Source organism: Acanthisitta chloris, unplaced genomic scaffold (assembly GCF_000695815.1).
Source record: "Acanthisitta chloris isolate BGI_N310 unplaced genomic scaffold, ASM69581v1 scaffold2044, whole genome shotgun sequence".
Taxonomy (NCBI): Eukaryota; Metazoa; Chordata; class Aves; order Passeriformes; family Acanthisittidae; genus Acanthisitta; species Acanthisitta chloris.
The window spans coordinates 44444-62469 of NW_008668534.1; the positions used below are offsets into that span (position 1 = coordinate 44444).

General features: G+C 39.2%; 1 protein-coding gene across 1 annotated transcript in view; it reads right to left on the bottom strand.

Moving 5' to 3' along the window:
* Window positions 1-1961: 1961 nt before the first annotated feature.
* NELL2 (NEL-like 2 (chicken)) overlaps window positions 1962-18026 on the bottom strand; it is a 133798-nt gene continuing 117733 nt past the window's right edge. Inside the window, exons 16-19 of the mRNA XM_009072914.1 lie at window positions 8960-9153; window positions 7787-7963; window positions 5457-5681; window positions 1962-2744 (exon numbers count right to left, since the gene is read on the bottom strand). Coding sequence (XP_009071162.1) covers window positions 2694-2744; window positions 5457-5681; window positions 7787-7963; window positions 8960-9153 — 647 coding nt within the window. The 3' untranslated portion in view covers window positions 1962-2693. The remainder of the gene's footprint in view (window positions 2745-5456; window positions 5682-7786; window positions 7964-8959; window positions 9154-18026) is intronic.

Here is an 18026-nt window from a genome sequence, read left to right on the forward strand (position 1 = left end):
GCATTTTCTATGTTTATCTTGTACCTATTCTTGAATGAAATTGAAATGCAGTTTTTAAACGGTAACAACTTCTGCAAAAGCTTTTCTCAGAAATAGGCATGCAGCTGCTGCTGAAATCCACTGGAGATGTGCCTCAGCATCTGAGGGGAAAACATGACCTCCTGACAATTACTAGCAGGCAAGAAAACATTGTACAGAAAGCAGCTTGTTTTTCAGGCAGCTAACTCTCTTTAAAAACTGTGATTGCAGTTGTCCAGCAATGGGACAAAACACCAAGACTCTTGAATACCTGTTATTTATGGACTAGGGGAAGAAAAGGGTTTATCTAGTCTGAAAATCTTCGTAATTTTAACGGTTCAATCTAAACTATCCATTTGTGTCTTTTTGGTTTTTTTTTTCCTTTTTTCAGATTTTTAGTTTCTTGGGTTTGTTTGTGTTATTTGCATTCAATGGCCTAGCATATCTTTTATTTCCTGATCCAAAAACATCCAGTCCTAGGGTTCAGGGGAATACCTACCAGACACATGTGGTTGCATGGGATTCCTTTGATGTCCTGCTGTATATGAAAGTCTGTGAAGTAGCATTTGTTTGTGAGAAATAATTCTGTTTTGTAAAACCACATACATGGCCTTCCATTGTAATTTAACAATACACAAGGGTAATATTAATGGAAGTTTTGCCTGTCCAGGCTGCATGACAATCTACTGAAGTGGCAAGAGAGATGCTGAAGAGCAGTAAGGCACTTCGAAAAGAACACGACTTCTAAAGCAGTATTTAAAGAGTGCTGTCATCTTGGGCAGTTTCTTCCTCTCCTGTCTTGCCTCCATTGTGTCTGATGCATTCCTTACAAATTCAGCCTTTTCAGCCTGCAATTTGTAAGCATTGCTTTATTCTTTATTTGTCTTTGAGAATAACATAGCTTTGGTCATGTGGCCTCTTTCATTTTTTGTCCCAACAGAACAGTAGTGAAAACAGGGTTTGCATATTGAAGTAATCCCCATGCATTAAGATACTTTACACAGACAACACAAACAGCTGTGGAGCTTATGGAACACAAACCAAACCGTGGCAGCTAGAGAGAGGAGGAATTTGGAGAAGATCCCCTGTAAATCGGAACAGATGCAAGTCACACACAAATGGTCTGTACCCACTTTGGATGACAGCATCCTGCTGGAGCATAGGGTCTGCTCTTTAGGCACTTGAATTTGCTGTTCAACCCACCCTAATGACTCAGATGCATGAAGTTACTTATGTGTATCTTAAGAAAAATAAGACAAAATAGGCAAAAGGTTGTGCTGGGCAGAGGCTCTCATATGTAGAAGAGGCAATAGACAGGCAATACTTTACTGGTAGAGTCCAGCTGCCCAGGCATGCTAGTGAAAGATGGCTGTTGTGGTTTAACCTCAGGCAGCAGCCAAGCCCCACACAGCTGCTTGCTCACTCTCCCACCAGTGGCATGGGGGAGAGAATCAAAGGGTGAAAGCTTGAAAACTTGTGGGTTTAAACCAAGACAGTTTAATAGGGAAAGCAAAAGCTGTGCACACAAGCAAAGCAAAACAAGAAATTAATTCACCGCAGGCAGGTGTTCAGCCATCTCCAGGAGAGCAGGGCTTCAGCACAGATGATAGTTGCTCAGGAAAGCAAATGTAATAATGAATGCCCTCCCCTTTCCTTCTCCTCTTTCAGCTTTTATATCTGAGCTGACATGTCATATGGAATGGAATATTCCTTTGGTCAGTTTGCATCAGTTGGCCTAGTTGTGTCCCCTCCCAGGATCTTGCCCACTCTCAGCCTACTAATGGGGTCTGGAATGTTGAGGGACAGCACTGGTGCTGTGCCAGCCCTGCTCAGTGGTAGCCAAAACACTGGGGTGTTATTGACACCTTTCTAGCTACCAGTGTAAAGCACAGCACTGTGAGTTCCTTCTCAGCTAGACTCAATACAATGGCACAAACAGAAACTTAAGGTAAGAGAAATATTTATTTAAATTTGCACAATAACGAGCTTATACTGAACAAAGTCAATCAAGAAATAATAGCAAGTGCAGTAAAACAAGGAAATATTGATGACTTTTCCCATCAGAAAACATTAAGAAGCCATGCCTGTGCATCACGGGTTTTCTTTTTGTTGTTTTTTTTTACAATAACTTCTATCTTTTTTTTTCAGCGCACATACTGTACACATCACATCTTAGCTGCTAGGTTCTTTATTCCGGAAGGAATTCCTTTTACTCAAACATCTGCTAAGTTCTGCAGTAAGCAATCAAACACATTTGTGCAGTTCCAAACATGATTAGGTAAAACTGCTGCATCTGGTCACGTGTTGGGACTCTCAAAGCTTCAGAAGACCCTGTAAGAGCTCCTAGTTGATTTTGGATCTTGACATCATTATGTACAGCATTACAATGTGCCACTTTACACTAACCTAAACATTCTGCACAAGGATGCCAGACGGACAAACAGCCAGAAGATTTGGCCTAACCTTATACAAAGGTTTACACATCTGAGCTCATCCTGAGTCCCATAAATTTCACTCTGATTGAGGTAACCAAGTTCATCACATATCTGCATTTCAGATAAACAAAACCAACCTAGTTTTCATTTTAATTTTGAACAATTTTTGGTCTAAAGGTCTATTTTTCATGAAGGAATTTTTTTTAGCCAGAAACTGCTTGTGAGAGAAGGTTGTTGGTGTCACAGTTCCTGAAGGCACTGTGGATCCACTGAGCAACAGACGTGGCCATTCTAAAGGATGGAAAAACAGGAAGAAGAACTGAAATAATCTGCATTTTGTACAAAACAAGTAAATTTAACAAGCTCAACTGTTTGCAATCACCCACCAGATCTGAATGTAAAGATTTGTAAAATACAAGACATGTACAGACTTGTATCAGATTCATGACATTGCTGTCATGTCCTTCCATTGCCCAAGGGAAAGTGCTATTATGATTCCTCTAATTGCTTGGTTTGCTGTGGCCTGTGTCCCAGAGCTGAAACGGTCAAACTGAAAGAAGCTGGGATCAGTGGAAGAAATGCTCCCAACACAAAGGCATCAGGCATTTGCTCAAGTACACAAAGCTGATGAACAGGACAGGGCACTTGGGAGTTTTACTCAGACCAGGCAGAAGGGATTCTGGGTTTTGCTTAGCCCTGAATGCTTCAAGTTAATACATCCTGTCTGTAACACCAGCAAACATGAATCCATAAACTTTTTCCTGATAGTCCAGACATTCTTCTGAGAATATTAGCTGTTAAGGGAACAGATTGCCTATGAACATCATTAAAATACTGCAGAAATAATTTTCTGCATCTCTACTACTTCTCTTAACTCTGATTCTTACAATGCAAATGAAAGCTGAGAATTATTTACCAATTACTCCAAATACATTCAACAGATTAAACTGACAGACGAAGGTCTGAATAATTCAAGCATTTTTGTTCAGTCCTTCTGTTGCAGAAGGTTACAATCCTACTCTCCACCTTCTTTACTTGTGATTAGAAATGTTTTTGTGGCTAAGACTGCTTTAGCTGATGCCCAGGTTTCTGAATTCTTAAAGGATTTCTGTAAACCTGTTTTGCTATAGCCTGCTTAGAGAGGCTTAGACTGGAGCTTTGACCTTCCTTGTGGTGCTCTGCATGAAAAGAGTGGGGTGACACAGGATGAATGAGAAGGAAACTGGGTACACCATTAAGCTGATCTGGAGGGAGCAGACTGCTTGCATTCAGAACTGCAATATTAAAAATGTCATCAACATGAGCAGTTAGTATATTTCAAAACAAAAACTGCTCTGTAAAGAGAATTGAGTAAGACTTGGCTTGCCGAGGGACAAGGTGGTACATCTTCATTGTTACGCAGATTCACACCTGAGTCATTAAAACTATGGAGTTTGGCAGAGTACCAATTTTAATCCTACATGTGGTCACAATGCAGCAATGAATTTTATTAGTCTGTGTATGTGTTTGCACTGAATACCAATTAGTCAGTGCTTAAGGTTCAGTCTTTGTGTAAGACAAAAGGGCAGATGGGAGCAGCACACAGGTGGCCATCAGCACAACTGATACCTGCCTTTTGCATTGCTACTGATTACCAGTACAAGGACAACATATTTCCCATCACTGATCTCAATAGTGCTTTAGGAAAGAATCACACATAACTATTTGTTTTACAGCTGGGGAAACAGATGCACAAGAAGGTCAGCAACTAGACCAAATAAAAAGAAACTTCTAGCACTGACGCTGGTGTATACCACCAGCCACAGACCCCAAGAGTGCAGGTTACTGTACGTCTGTTTCAACACCCTTTAGGCAGCACCCAGATTTCTAACTATTAGCCAGTCTGTCAGATCACAGCATCTTCTTCTAACCACTGGCCTGTTCTGACATCAAAACAAATGCCAACACTTGGTGCTTACCACTGCCCTTAAGAAAGGACTATGCCTTGACGGCAGCAGCTGCTACTGCACACAGTATTGTGTCAGGTAACATGGAAGAAGATGATACATGACAGCTTCTGCTGCCTGACCACCCAGTTCTCATGGAAGGAGATATTGAAGTTAGATTATTTTTACAAGCACTTTTTCAAAGTAGCTAATTGTACCACGTATTAGAGTTTGGGAAGCATCTTGCTTGGGAAGGACAGAAGGAAGCCCAAAATCAACTGTGAATTTCAGTAATAATTAAAGATCTCTGGATGAATCCTGCTGTCCCTCTCTCCTTGGCTACTGGGGAAATACATCTTGTCATTCTTCAGTATTGGATGGCAGAAAACACAATCCACCTTACTTTGAATGGAAACACTTATTTGAAGCTCCTTTTCTTTTGCATCTTTAAAAAGAGATGCCAGAATTCACATATGCCCATAGCCATTATTTCTTCTCCTCAGACAACGAATTCCTTTGGCTACAAAAATGGAAAATGTTCTGAACATGTTTATTATGCTATTAATTTTAAAGCACAGAAGCTATGTGACCATATAACTAGTCTCAGAACAATTACTACTCTCAGAAAGCAAATCAATCAGTTCCAATAACACCACAGTATCACACTGAACAAATTTCTTGTGCAAAGTCTAGTATTACATACCCATGCTTGCATGTTTCCAAGATAGCATGGAGCTTGGACCTCCATGCTAAGAACAAAGTAATCCATGCTAAGAATCCAGTAAGAACTGTGATCAGACTGGAACTGAGCTATACTGGTGGAAAACCAAAGCCCACTACCGTGTCCACAGAACTCTGCAGTGTGGGCTGTTGTCCTGCTTCTGACCTGCGAGCACATTAAACCACCCTTCCAGCACATGCAAGAGTACAGCTAACTAAGCTAAACACTTTCATTTTTACTGCTTTAAAACAAGTGTAGGCACCAACTGCTCACTGAGCAGACTCAGTGCATTAATATTTATGTGCCACAGAACAAGTTGGGAAAGAAGCATCTTGGCTTCATCTTTATACACTTTACCTTGCACTGGCAGAGGGTGCACTCTGTGCCATGCTTAATCCAAGATGATCCGGTGAAGCGAATGACATTGGTTTCATCTAGACAGGTTTTGGTGATGTCATTGCGAATGGTGTCTGCTTGGCAGGGGTCAGTGACACAGCGTGGGCAGCACTCGTTCTCGGGGAGGACACTGAATTCACAGTCCACCTCTGGACATGGCAAGGGCCAGCAATCAACTTCTCCTTGCTGTTTTCAGAGAACAAGATAAGATTATTAGCTCTTATTTTGTTTCATCACCCATTCCTCTGAACCAACATGAAGATTCCTAGCTGGCTAATTCTTCCCATCTGATCCTATTCAGAATTTAGCACAGAGAACACTGATATTCACTGCCTGTGTGAGACACAGCAGGTCAGGTGCTTTTTTCTGCATGCTTTTCAGAAAGCATATTAGATTTAACCTACTTCAATACACTCTGTATCAAGCTGCAGCTGCGAATTCTCCGTAAAAGTCATGCAATACAGGATATGGGCCTGTCCTTGTGAGGCCCTACTTCTGCAAGTGACAGAAGCTATAGCATGCCTGGCCTGCAAAATTGCTACAAAATCTCCATTTTCACCTAGTTCTTACTTCTATTTGGACAGTTGGCTTGCCATAAAAAGCCCTCAGATTTATCTTTTCTATGGTTACATGGCTGGATTAAGGGTGGCAAGTTACCAGCAGCCCAACGTAATGGGAAACACCAGCATGTTTTCATTGAGAGGACCTCCACCCACCTACCATCCATGTAGGATATTATGATCTGAATACCTGAACTTCCAAACTTAAAACACACTTTCTGCATAGTGGGCTTAGTACAGTCAGGGTAAGAAAAGGTAAAAGTAGACACGTGTTGAGCCAGAACATCCCTAGGGGAAGTTACTGTATGCCTGCACATAAATCTAAAGATGTTTTAATTATTCATATCAGTTACTAGAAGCTTTCCTTCACTCTGGACAAGGGCCAAAGTTGCAGATCTACTGGTCAAATAAGAGACTTCACAGAAGTCATTAATGCATATTTTTTTGGAGCAGGTCCATCTCTGACCTCCAGTTTATTCAGATCATTTGAGTACAGATTGAGTAGTCTGGAGTTAAGGGGGGCAAAGAGAACAGCATTTAGCCCTAGGAAATTAGTTTATTCACACAAACTATATCTTAGACTTTGAGAATGCAGAGTTCACTATCTCCAGAGCAAAAGCTGATAAAAAAAGTCCCAGATATTTGTCATAGCTCCAAATTTACTCCTCTTGTTGCAGAAAGTATTGTCAAGTTGCTCCTTTACAAAATTCTCATCTGGGTCAGTTTTCCTCTTTTTGAATTGCTTGATGGTAAGAATGAAAGCGATCTTCGAATCCAGTCACTGATCTTGGTACTTCAATCTGTTCTTTTGCAGTGATGGACAATACAGAGAGTAGACAATACATTGTCACCCAAAAAAAATCCATGACCACTGAAAGAAAGAGGCTTTAGCTACAGAAGTAACATCTTGACAAAAAAGAAACATCTATTGAGATCCTAAATTGTAGGTTGTTTTGTTTCATTTTTAAGACATTTAATGAAGCCCATGGGAATTTATTTCATTGGATTTTAGCAGTGGTAACATTGAAAGCACAGTCACTACAGAAATTGGTTTCTGGCTGTTATTCATGATACCCTGACAAGCCAAAGCTGCTACATAGACCAGGCTTTGCATTTGGAGATAACCTGTGATAAAAGCTAGTTGTTTTTATCTTGGGATTTTTTCTGTCATGGAACCTTCCTGAGCAGCATTATGCAGAATAGCTTTTGCTCAGACTCTGAAATATATGCCTAGGAAAAAGATGACAAGCTTTAACAGGCACTTATTTCCAAACCTCATTTCACTGTTTTGAAAAATGCATAAAGTCTTATTATTTTTCTGCTACTCAGAATATCTGAATGAATAAACAAGTTTTAGTCTACCAGCATCTTTGAAATTATCAACTGTGGTAATAAATACATACTTAGAATTTCCTTATACAGCTTCACCAGCCTTTGAATGAGCAAACACTTGAGTGCTGCTGTGTAGGTGCTATATCCAATTGACCTCCTCTCTTTGCTAAAACAATCTTCTTGATTAAATAATTTATATTATGTCTATTGTGCCAAAATGTATTTTTGACAGGAACTTGACAATATTGACAAAAATCCATGAAAACCATGTTTTGATTATAGACGTACTCCAGAAGAAATTCAATGGATGCTAATGCATTAAAATTAAACTATTCACAGACCAGAATATCACATATCCTTTTTCCCTCCTGTCTCTGCTGTTGTAATCAGGAGCCTTACCAAACAGCGGCACTGCTGACAGTTCTGGATCCAGGAATCACCACTGTTATAGGAAAGCTCTCCACTCTGATGTAAACATTGACTGCTGAGCCTCGGGTCACACTCAGGACAGCAGAAGAGGTCAACAGTGGGGTTTTGGCAGTCACAGACCATTCGCCGACACATCACATATCCATTCTGTTTAGAGAACACAGACATACAGCAATGGCAGAAATTTGCACAGCTCCAGTTATACTTGTGCCAAAATTTGCTTTTTTTGCATGATTCTAAGCCACTAGCAGCTCACAAGTTTTTCTACCACATAGTATCTTTGTCAAAATACAATTCCAATGGAGTCAGAAACCCCAACACACACTCAGTAACTACCATAAAGTTCTCCTGTTAAACATGCTGCATACAACCAATCTTCAGGCAGTTCTCTCCTGAGGTGGTGAAACCCAGCGGTGTCTTCTCCAAGAGTCAAATTTTAATGGATTGCACTATGTTTGTCATTTTCATATGGATGCTAGATGAACTTTGCTTCAAATTTCCAGATTATAGAGTATCATAGTATCACAGAATACCAGACTGGAAGGGGGTATCAAGGAAGAGCAATCCCTCTCTTCTGCAATTATTCACATAAGGAAGATGATAGGTTTATGTGAAATTAAACTCATGCCCAAGACAGGAGCTTGCTGAAATGCTCAGGACATTGTCAGCAGTGTATTGGGCCTTCATTCTCCATCAGCGTTTAGCTTGAGACCAAACTTCCCACAGCAAACATTTGAGAAAGTTAAGCTGACTTACTCTGCAGATACAGAACCTACTTCTATTTACAGCCATCTGCTATAGATACTGGCATCAGTCTTCAACCCTAATATGTGTCTAGACAGTTTCTTTGCATGAAAATGCTATTACTTCCACCCAGAAAACACAGGCGGCATCTCTGCTAACAAAACAGTACTATCATCCTTCTCCCAGTATCATAATGAACTTGCCATGGATGTTCTGCCTGTGCAGGTTCAAGAGAGCAGCTCTCCCAAAACTCCTATATAATATATACTTTTATTTTTCTGTAGCACCTCACACGCACCTGGGAAGACAGCTAAAACAAGAATTTCACCCGAATCACAACACTCTTCCCTTCATCCCTACTACCACCTTGCAGAAGCAGCTACTTCCATTTATACTGACCTGGCATGAGCAGACAGAGCATCTGTCATTCTCCAGCACCCAAATCTGACCATTGTGCTTGATTTTGTCTTCATGGATACAGTCTCCTGTGCAGTTCTTGCCATGAGGACATCGACAGTCATACCCACCATCCAAGTTAAAGCAAACAGTGTCATTGGCACAGCTATGCCTTCCAGTTGCACATTCATCAATGTCTGCAAAAACATGCCATGTAATGCTCTCAGACCACATTCAATTAGTAAAAATGTTCTTGTGGCAGTCAATATAAATGACTCTTAGCCATTAAAGCCTTCAGCTGAAAATTAATTTGCACTTCACCAGAATAAAGAGAAATAACTTACAAGTTCACAAAAAAAATTTACAAGTCACATCACCTTTTAAAACAGATTTTGAGTCTTCCTATATATCTTTCTAAGTGAATGTTATTAAGTAAGGTAGATAGAATGAAGAAGTCGCAGGATACATGAGAAGAAAAATAATTCTCAGCTCCCTAAAATTTGTGGCCACCATTCATGAGACATGTTCAGTGAAACAAGAACAGCTTCAGAATCTTGTTTTTAAAACTTTTTGCTGGCTCTGTCTAGCACATTTGAGTTCACTTGATGAGAAGTCAATCTGAAAGGTGACATTTGACCTGTAGGCTCATTTAAGCAAGTACACCATGCTTTAACTTGCATCATTTATTAGAGTGTGCAAACTAGAATATTTTAATTAAGTTGCAGTGACATCTACAGCCCTTGTGTATAGAACAGAAAATTTTAAAAAAAGATGTCTCCAGTGAATAAAAATAAATTGATTCAAAAGAATCATATCTCAAAGAATTCAGGAGTACCTTTAAATACCTGCTTCATCAAGGTACACACAGTTATTTTGCAAGGGCAAACTAGCAGCACACACTACTTTTAACTCGAATAGTCTTTATTTAGTTTTTTCAGCTGTCCAAACAGAAAAAAATTATCTGGGAAAAAAGCTTCAAAAGGGCATGAAGTAAACAGATATATGCAATAAAACATGGAAAACAGAGTAAAGACTAGAACTATGGTGACTGTAAATACCAATAACTTGAGTTCAAATCTAAATACAGTTTCACAACAGTATGACCCAGATTCTTAATTAAAGTTCATTAAAAAGTAGTGTTGTGATGATTAAATGTCCAACCAAGGAGTAGGAGACAAAATAAGCAATACAGTCAGGCATGTATCTTTCATAATCAGCATAAAACACTCAGCTTTGGGTTCAACAATGGAAATGAAACCTCAAATTCACCTCAAGCACATCCAGTTTAAAGTAAAATAACACAATTACCTTTTCAATTACAAGTGTGGCTGTGGTAAAAAAAACAAGTAACAAGTTGCTAACATGAATATGAACTGGGATGAAAAACAGTTGGGAAATTATTAGAATTTTGCTGTACGATTAAGCAGCATTGTGGGTTTCCTTCAAACACTGTGTGCAATAATGGTGTCCTCATCTCAAAAAAATTGCAAAATTACTATGGCTGATGGGAAAAAAGGAGAAAATGTCATTTGAGAAGACCTGAAGAGAAATGAATTGCTCATCTCTAAAAGAACATCAGCAAGAAGGGATATAGCCAAAAAAATACTGAATACTCCAGAGAAGACATGTTGAGAGCTTTCATTCTCCATATTGCCTAACACAAAAGACAAGTGACAGTGACCAGAACCGAAAGACAACAAATTTATGCCTGATAAAAGGAAATAGCTATTCATAGAATGCATAAACAAACTATGACACTCACTGCCACAGAATGCTAAGACCTGAAAAACAATTGCATAGACAAAAGTGTGTAAAGCGAGCAACAATATTCAATGCTATGCTAATAGATTTTGGGAGAGATATTATATTTCATACATTTGGGCTATATTGTGCACTTATTTACATATCAAAATAATCCAGAATAGGTGAATCATCCCAGATCTCCACATCTTCTACCTCATTACCTTCCGAAGCATCTGGAGGCAGTCACTGCTGCGACAGGGCAGAAGATAACTGGGACTGTGAATGTGGCTGTTCACAGGAACAGTTGAAAAGTCACAGGCACATCAGACAGGGAAACCCACCCGCACAGTAGGATACATAATCAGCAGAACAGACAGCCCTGCAGAGGCTATCCAGACTCCAGACTCGAAGGATTTTTAAAAAGGAGCTAATAGGACTGTTTTGAGTGATGCTGGCCTGGGCAGAGCAGAGGTATGGAAGAGTGGCTGTCTGCTTCCTCTATTTTCTCTTAAATCTATCCTGAAAGTAATATAATCTGGCAATTGAAAATTAAGATCTCCATATACTCAGTCTAACTGTTATTAAGTATTTCCTCTACTGAGGAAACTCAAGGGAACAAGAGAGGCCTTTAGGAGGTGGGAAGGAGGACAAATGGTCTGGGAAAAATGAAGAGAAGCTGTAAGAGAAGCTAGAGACATAGTCAGGAAACCTAAGGCACAGTTGGAGTTGAGGCTAGCCAGGGACATTAAGGATAACAAGAAAGGCTTCTACAGGTATGCCATGTGTAAAAGGAAGGCTAGAGATAACGTGGGCCCTCTCTGGAAGGAAACAGCTAGTGTCATAAATGAGTAATGTCACTTCTCAACAACCTGACCACTTAACAGAAAGCAGCCATACTTAATGAGATAACTGGACAAAGTTCAGCTGTCATGTAAATAAGAAGAGTTCCCTTTAAACAACAATTCGGGACCCTATAAACACTAACTCTGCACTTGGCACTTATGTCCAAGTGTATTTCACAATTTTCCCATAAAAAAAAGAGTTCTGGGGTTTGTTTCTCAACATAGCAACAGTAAGTGAAAATAATGGAGGTTTCATCATTGACTCTGGTGTTCAGCTGAGCTTATGCAGCATTGAGAGCTTACGAGAAATCCCAGCCTTGTTTTTATCAGTTGTTTGATTCATGAAAATAAATGTTCTGGATAGAGCAATTTAAATATCCCTAGTCACGGCAGGAGCTATTTACATTTTTATTCTAACCTAATCAGAAACAGCAGTGTGTTTATGATGCAGCAAGAGAAACACCAACTTTTCATGCATGAAAGTCTCATCTGCATTATTCATCCACATCAAACTTCAGGCATTATCAGCAAAGAACTTGCACACAAATCATCCATACCAAGCAAAACTTTGTTCAGTTTTTTTGCTTTAGGTTTTTAATGGATGATGAATTATGTTAGAGACATTTTGCTTACAGCCACAACCAATTATGGACAAGGTACAGTGGCCTGTGCATCTTTTGTGTCTGAAAAGGGAAGTGGGTAGGATTACAGGTTGCATATTTCCAGTATATCCTGCCACAAAGGCATTTTATTATTTCTCCCATAATGTTTAAATAAAACACAAACCAAAACACAAACTACACAACACACAAAAACCCAAACAAATAATTTGCTTCAGGCTATTTATAACACACTGTTTAGGAACCAAGCAGCTTGAGTGTTATGACATTAGAACATTAAGTCTCAAAATATGTGGAGGTTTGCCTCAGAAAAAAAAAAACAAAAATGAAATGTAACTAGCTATCTAGTGCCAAATTGAATATCAGTTCTTGTTACCTAACCCACACTAAAAATTACAGCAGCTTTGATCAGGCACATTAATAAGGACTTTTCTTTTCTTACCATCATCCCCAGGTACAACTTAATGTTGGAACAGCAAAGGAGTACCATGAGTGAAGAAGCAGTGACATGTTATAGAAAGCTAGGAATTAATTGTACCACAAGTAATTTCATGCCTACACAGGAAAAATACTGGACTAAAGCCATACAATATGGTGCCAGTAGTTGGAATGACTGAAGTCCATTTGCAATATTTGCCAGATAGCAAAGGCAGAAAACTCCATAAAGATGGGAATTTCAATTGTTCCACCAGGTTGTGACCCAAGGCTCTATCTAACTGATTTACTGACTGTTTCTTGGAACAGGTAGTCAAAGAATCCCAGAGGGACAAAGTATCACTTGACTTGGCCCTGAGCAGTGGGCAGATTCTGATTCAGAATGTTGCTATTGAGAAACAGCATTGGTGACAAGCAGTGACCAGAATGTCTGCAAGTTCAATATCCTTCAAGGGATTTAAAAGACTGAAAAAAAAAATAAAAAAAAATCTCTGCAGTAGTGCTTAGGTTCAAAGAAGGTACTATGTCAAAATGATGAAGTTTTAAAGATGAATTAAAACTAGCAACCAAAAGGATAACATTTTCAGATAGAATGAGGATTGTTTAAGGATACCATATCACAGATTCAGAGTAAATGTATACTATACTAATTAAAAATACTTTGAAGGGGGATATATTTCATATATTATAATACTTTTGGTCAAAAACCTTATGACCTCCCTTGCATAATAGATGCTCTTAAAGGAACTAGCTATGTGCCATGAAGCAAAAGGTCATTGACTCACCGATTAATAGTAAGATAATTAGTAAGTAATAAAAGATGCAACAAATGGCAGGTTGTCACCAAGGAAAGTTGTCCCAGGGAAGTTCTCCAAGAATGTGGCACACTTAGTCATCTGGGGCAATGGGTGAATAGTGAGATGAAGAAGACTGAAGAAGACAGCTCAATAGTTTGGACAAAACCCCCACAAATACAATATTGATAATGGCAGACGCAAAAACTCACAACAAACTCACAAGAAACATGAACAAGGCACAAATAGAAAACAAATGAAATGTGTACACCTTGCTGGGAAGTGGCAAAAGGCTCAGAGACCCATTCTGATATAGCTGATGGAAATCTGCATCTTTCCCTCCTCTGATGAGCTATCCAGACTTACATGCAGGACAGTCACATAAAGCCCCAAAAGATCTCCTTCAGACACATTTCTTACCAGAACCATTCTGATACTGGTTAGAGTGTCATCTATGTAAAGAAAAGTTGAACATTTGTATCACTGAGAAATATGCTGTTGGAAGAGATGGTTTGGGAGGGTGGACAGTTCTGTTGCCCTGAAGCAATTGAAGTTTCTCAGTTACCTTTGCTCTGAGGAGTAGCATTAGCTCAGCAGGGTGACAGCACCAGGATACCTGAGTATTTTTTGATTAAGGAAAAAAAGAGATGCATTTGCTAGGGAGCTGAAGCTCATGTGAGCAGAAAGTTTGATTTCTGTTCTTCTCTGTCCTAAGTAAATCTATTGACTGATGTAATCACTCTTCAAAGAGCAAGTGAATTGTGAATAATTTATTTGTGGCTTGTGACAGCAAGCCAGCTGTCAGAGTGTTTACCAGATGTGGAAGATGAAGAACTGAGACTTCAGATATTGGTAACGCCAGCTTGACAGAAATGTTGATCGCTGATACAGTGAAGTGTTTGAATTGCTGCCTTATAAAACATAGTGGTCACGTTTTGGCTATATTAGTCCTTTTATAAAAGATGAGAAACTGACAATTTTGTACTTTTTCCACACTCCAGAATATTTAAATACTATTGTGTCTCCATATCTGCCTTATGTTTGGTGATAAACTTAAGTTGGGTTCCAAATTCAATAATGAAGCCTTAATGCCTATAGCTCTATATGGGATGGATAAAAAAAAAGTCACTTTATTTGTTGACCTGTTATGATTATGAATAAAGGCAAAAGGATTTTGATAAAGCTTTGTGAGTGCTAGTAAGATTTCCAAGCAGTGATTCTTCTTGTCTCTGTTAAGTGCTATCAATAACAAAGCTTCTGTTAAATCTAAGTGTAGGACTCCAAACTGTCAGCAGTTTTTCAACTACAAGAAATTTCATATACTAGTTAAAATACTGGATGTACTGTGAGATAAACTGAGACATCCTGACAGCCAGCAATTCCTCTGCCTTCCAGATCCAGAGACATGGATGTGACCATTTTGGACTGTGCTTTAAGTGCTATCAATAACAAAGCTTCTGTTAAATCTAAGTGTAGGACTCCAAACTGTCAGCAGTTTTTCAACTACAAGAAATTTCATATACTAGTTAAAATACTGGATGTACTGTGAGATAAACTGAGACATCCTGACAGCCAGCAATTCCTCTGCCTTCCAGATCCAGAGACATGGATGTGACCATTTTGGACTGTGCTCATTTCTTAGGGTTGGGGAGCATACTGAGGCTTGTAATACACCTTCATTCCTCATTATCCTGGATTGTGGAAAATGGTGTGCAACTAGAGCCCTCTGTGGTCAGGCAGGCTGCTTTGTCACACAGAGAAAGAAGTGATTCTAATTCTGGAAGCAGGATCACAGAAGAAAAACATATTTCAGAAGAGAAATCCCAAACTGTGAGTTCACATACAGATAAACCCTTTACAACCAAAAAAGATCATTTATGAATTGGGCATTCTGAATTGATGCCTTCTAATCCTTTCATTTGCAGCTGTCTCATTTAAAGAATGTGGTACTTGCTGAGAGTGAGGTATGTTGATCTCATATTCTGCATCAACAACAGCTGGTACCTGACAGATACTCTTGGGAAGTCCTAAGGGGCTGCCTTAATTAGGTGAGCTATTCTTTGGATATGGATGTGTGCAAAATGTCTAGCAACTGATGAGGTATAACATGCACTATTCTGGTACAAGCCAATACAGCCTCCCTCTTCAACTGATTTTGGAAGTTTACAGACATTGCAGAGGACAAATTCAAAGGAATCAGGACCTTACACAGAACTGCAGGGCACATATTAATGGGGCCTGAACTTTCTTATTTTAGGATTTTGCCCTCAGTCATTTGAGTTTTTTAATGCAATGAAGCTTGAGGCTGCAATATCTACTCTCTTAGCCTAGGTCTCTTTATGAAATAGTACATGAGAGACGATCTTCAGAGCACCAATAAGACTGTTTAAAGAAACTATCAAGAAAAGCTGTCTGGGGGCATAGGAAGGTACCAGCTAATATACCACGCTGAAAGCTGTATTTACATATACATAAAATTTAAGACTTCCCAAAGCCATACAGTTCTCAAAGACCATATGGTTGATATTTCACTTTTCTGGAAACACAATGACACGTAACATAATTCTATTTCCAAGGGAAAAGCAGCAAGTGCTGCTAAGAGGTTGAAGCCCTACAGCTGCATTTCCCCTAATTTCTCTTGGTAATTGTTATAGGCACCACAAGTCTTCCTAAGATAATGTGAATCAAAACTATTAATAAGGGAATCTCTAGGTCTTCCATTGCCTGGAGGTACAATAAAATGGTATTATGAATTTCTGTCTTCAAGTACATTAGTCAAAATACTCAATATTTTCAGTTGCACCAAAGAAGCAGAAGTAGCCAAGGTCAATATGTGCAATACAGGCTATTCAGCAACTGTTATTTCATTATCAAGCACTGAAAAAGTCTAATGCTACCAAGGAGTCCACCTCTAGCTAGGGATATTTAGTATGATGTCCTAAAAGGACCTTTCCTGAAAAATGGGTAGGTGCAGTTTTGGTATGCTGTTAGAATAAGGTTTTTAAGGAAATGCTCCTGTGCCTTTGTGATTTTAACAGAGCTGTTTCCACATTAATTTTTAAAACTGGATGCTTTGCTAAAGGAAACAAGATTAGTAAAGCCTGGAAGCTGCTGCCCCATTAAAGTGACAATCCAGAAGACCATGCACCAACAGCTCACTCTAATCACACATAACTAAGGGTTACTGAAGAACTGGCAAAAGAAATCCATTTTCATTTGTCTTTAAACCCAACAGGGAAATCTCGTGCTGTTGAAAGATCTGACAGCAGAGAAGCCAAATGCTTCTGCACAACTGTGTTGTGCTACTGCAAGTTCAACTTTCCATACAGCAATGGATGTTAGGCTGTCTCTTCATGCTATTTCAGGTTTTATTTTGTTTGAGACAACGTGTCACAGGCTTCAATCCTATAAAATGTGATGTAGTAAGACTAATCAAATATTTAGCCTTAGTCCCCATCAAGGCCAGGCTGGATGGAATTCTGATCATCCTGGCCTAGTGGAACGGCCCACGGCGGGGGGGCTGGGTCTAGACGATCTTTAAGTTCCTTTTCAACTCAAGTAATTCTATCATTCTATGATCTCAAGTTGCTAAGAATTCCAATATTTGGAGCTGCTGTCAATCAAAGGGAAAGTGTTCCACTGTTAGCGACTAGGGTTATCAGTAATGAAGATAGTTTCCTGTAGCTGTGATTTAACTCTAATTACTTGTTATCCCCTGTCTATGTTTAATAAAGCGCTGCTAGCACTTTGTAGAAAAGGTCAAAACATTCTAATAATTGCCACTTCTGTATACGTGTAGAAATCCCCCTGTTTATTTTCCCTTGGCTTTTCATTTGTTTAGAAACTGCTGCTTAATTGTTACTTTTTTGCACACATCTTAACACAGTCACTTTGTATCATGTACATCTCTTGAGACAGCACGTGCCAAACCACTATCTTCAACACACAAGACAAGTCTTATATTGGCACTGAGGATAGAACTTGGGATATTGAATATTTTCAAAAATTGCTGGTTAGAGTATTTATTACCTGTGCCGTGAGTGACAGAAGTTATAATCAGAGAGATCGCAACTTACTCTTCACACCTTCCTGTCCTAACACCTGGCCACCTAACACTGACATTTAGTTAGCTCTTGACAAAGAAAGCTTGACTTACAAAAACAGTGGTTGACTCAAATTGCTGATTCCTCATGGGAATGCAGGCTTTCAGCTGTGGTGAAAATGTGTTGAAATAAAGTATTGATGATGGTTATACTGAAAAGGTCATTCTCCCTCCTGGAGAACAGTATGCGTGTCTGCCTTAGTGAAATTAATTCAATTGCTTCCCTTTGGGACTGATGCAGCCACCAATGTGAGTTTAAACAGCAATAAGAAAGCTTACGCTGTGAGCACTGAATATTTCAGCACTCGGAGACAGAAGGGAAAAAGGGTCATAGTTTTGCCCTAAGTAGTCCGCAGCAAAACCAGACTGGTTTGTTCTGTTCTTTAAGAGCAGCATCATGAAATATCTAAGAGCTGAATAACATTCCATACTAAGAGATCTGCATCTGAAAATAATGGTGTTCTTATTAACTTACTGTTCTCTCTAACATAATTCATAGACAAAGAAAACCTTCCAACCTCTTTGTCCCCCTTG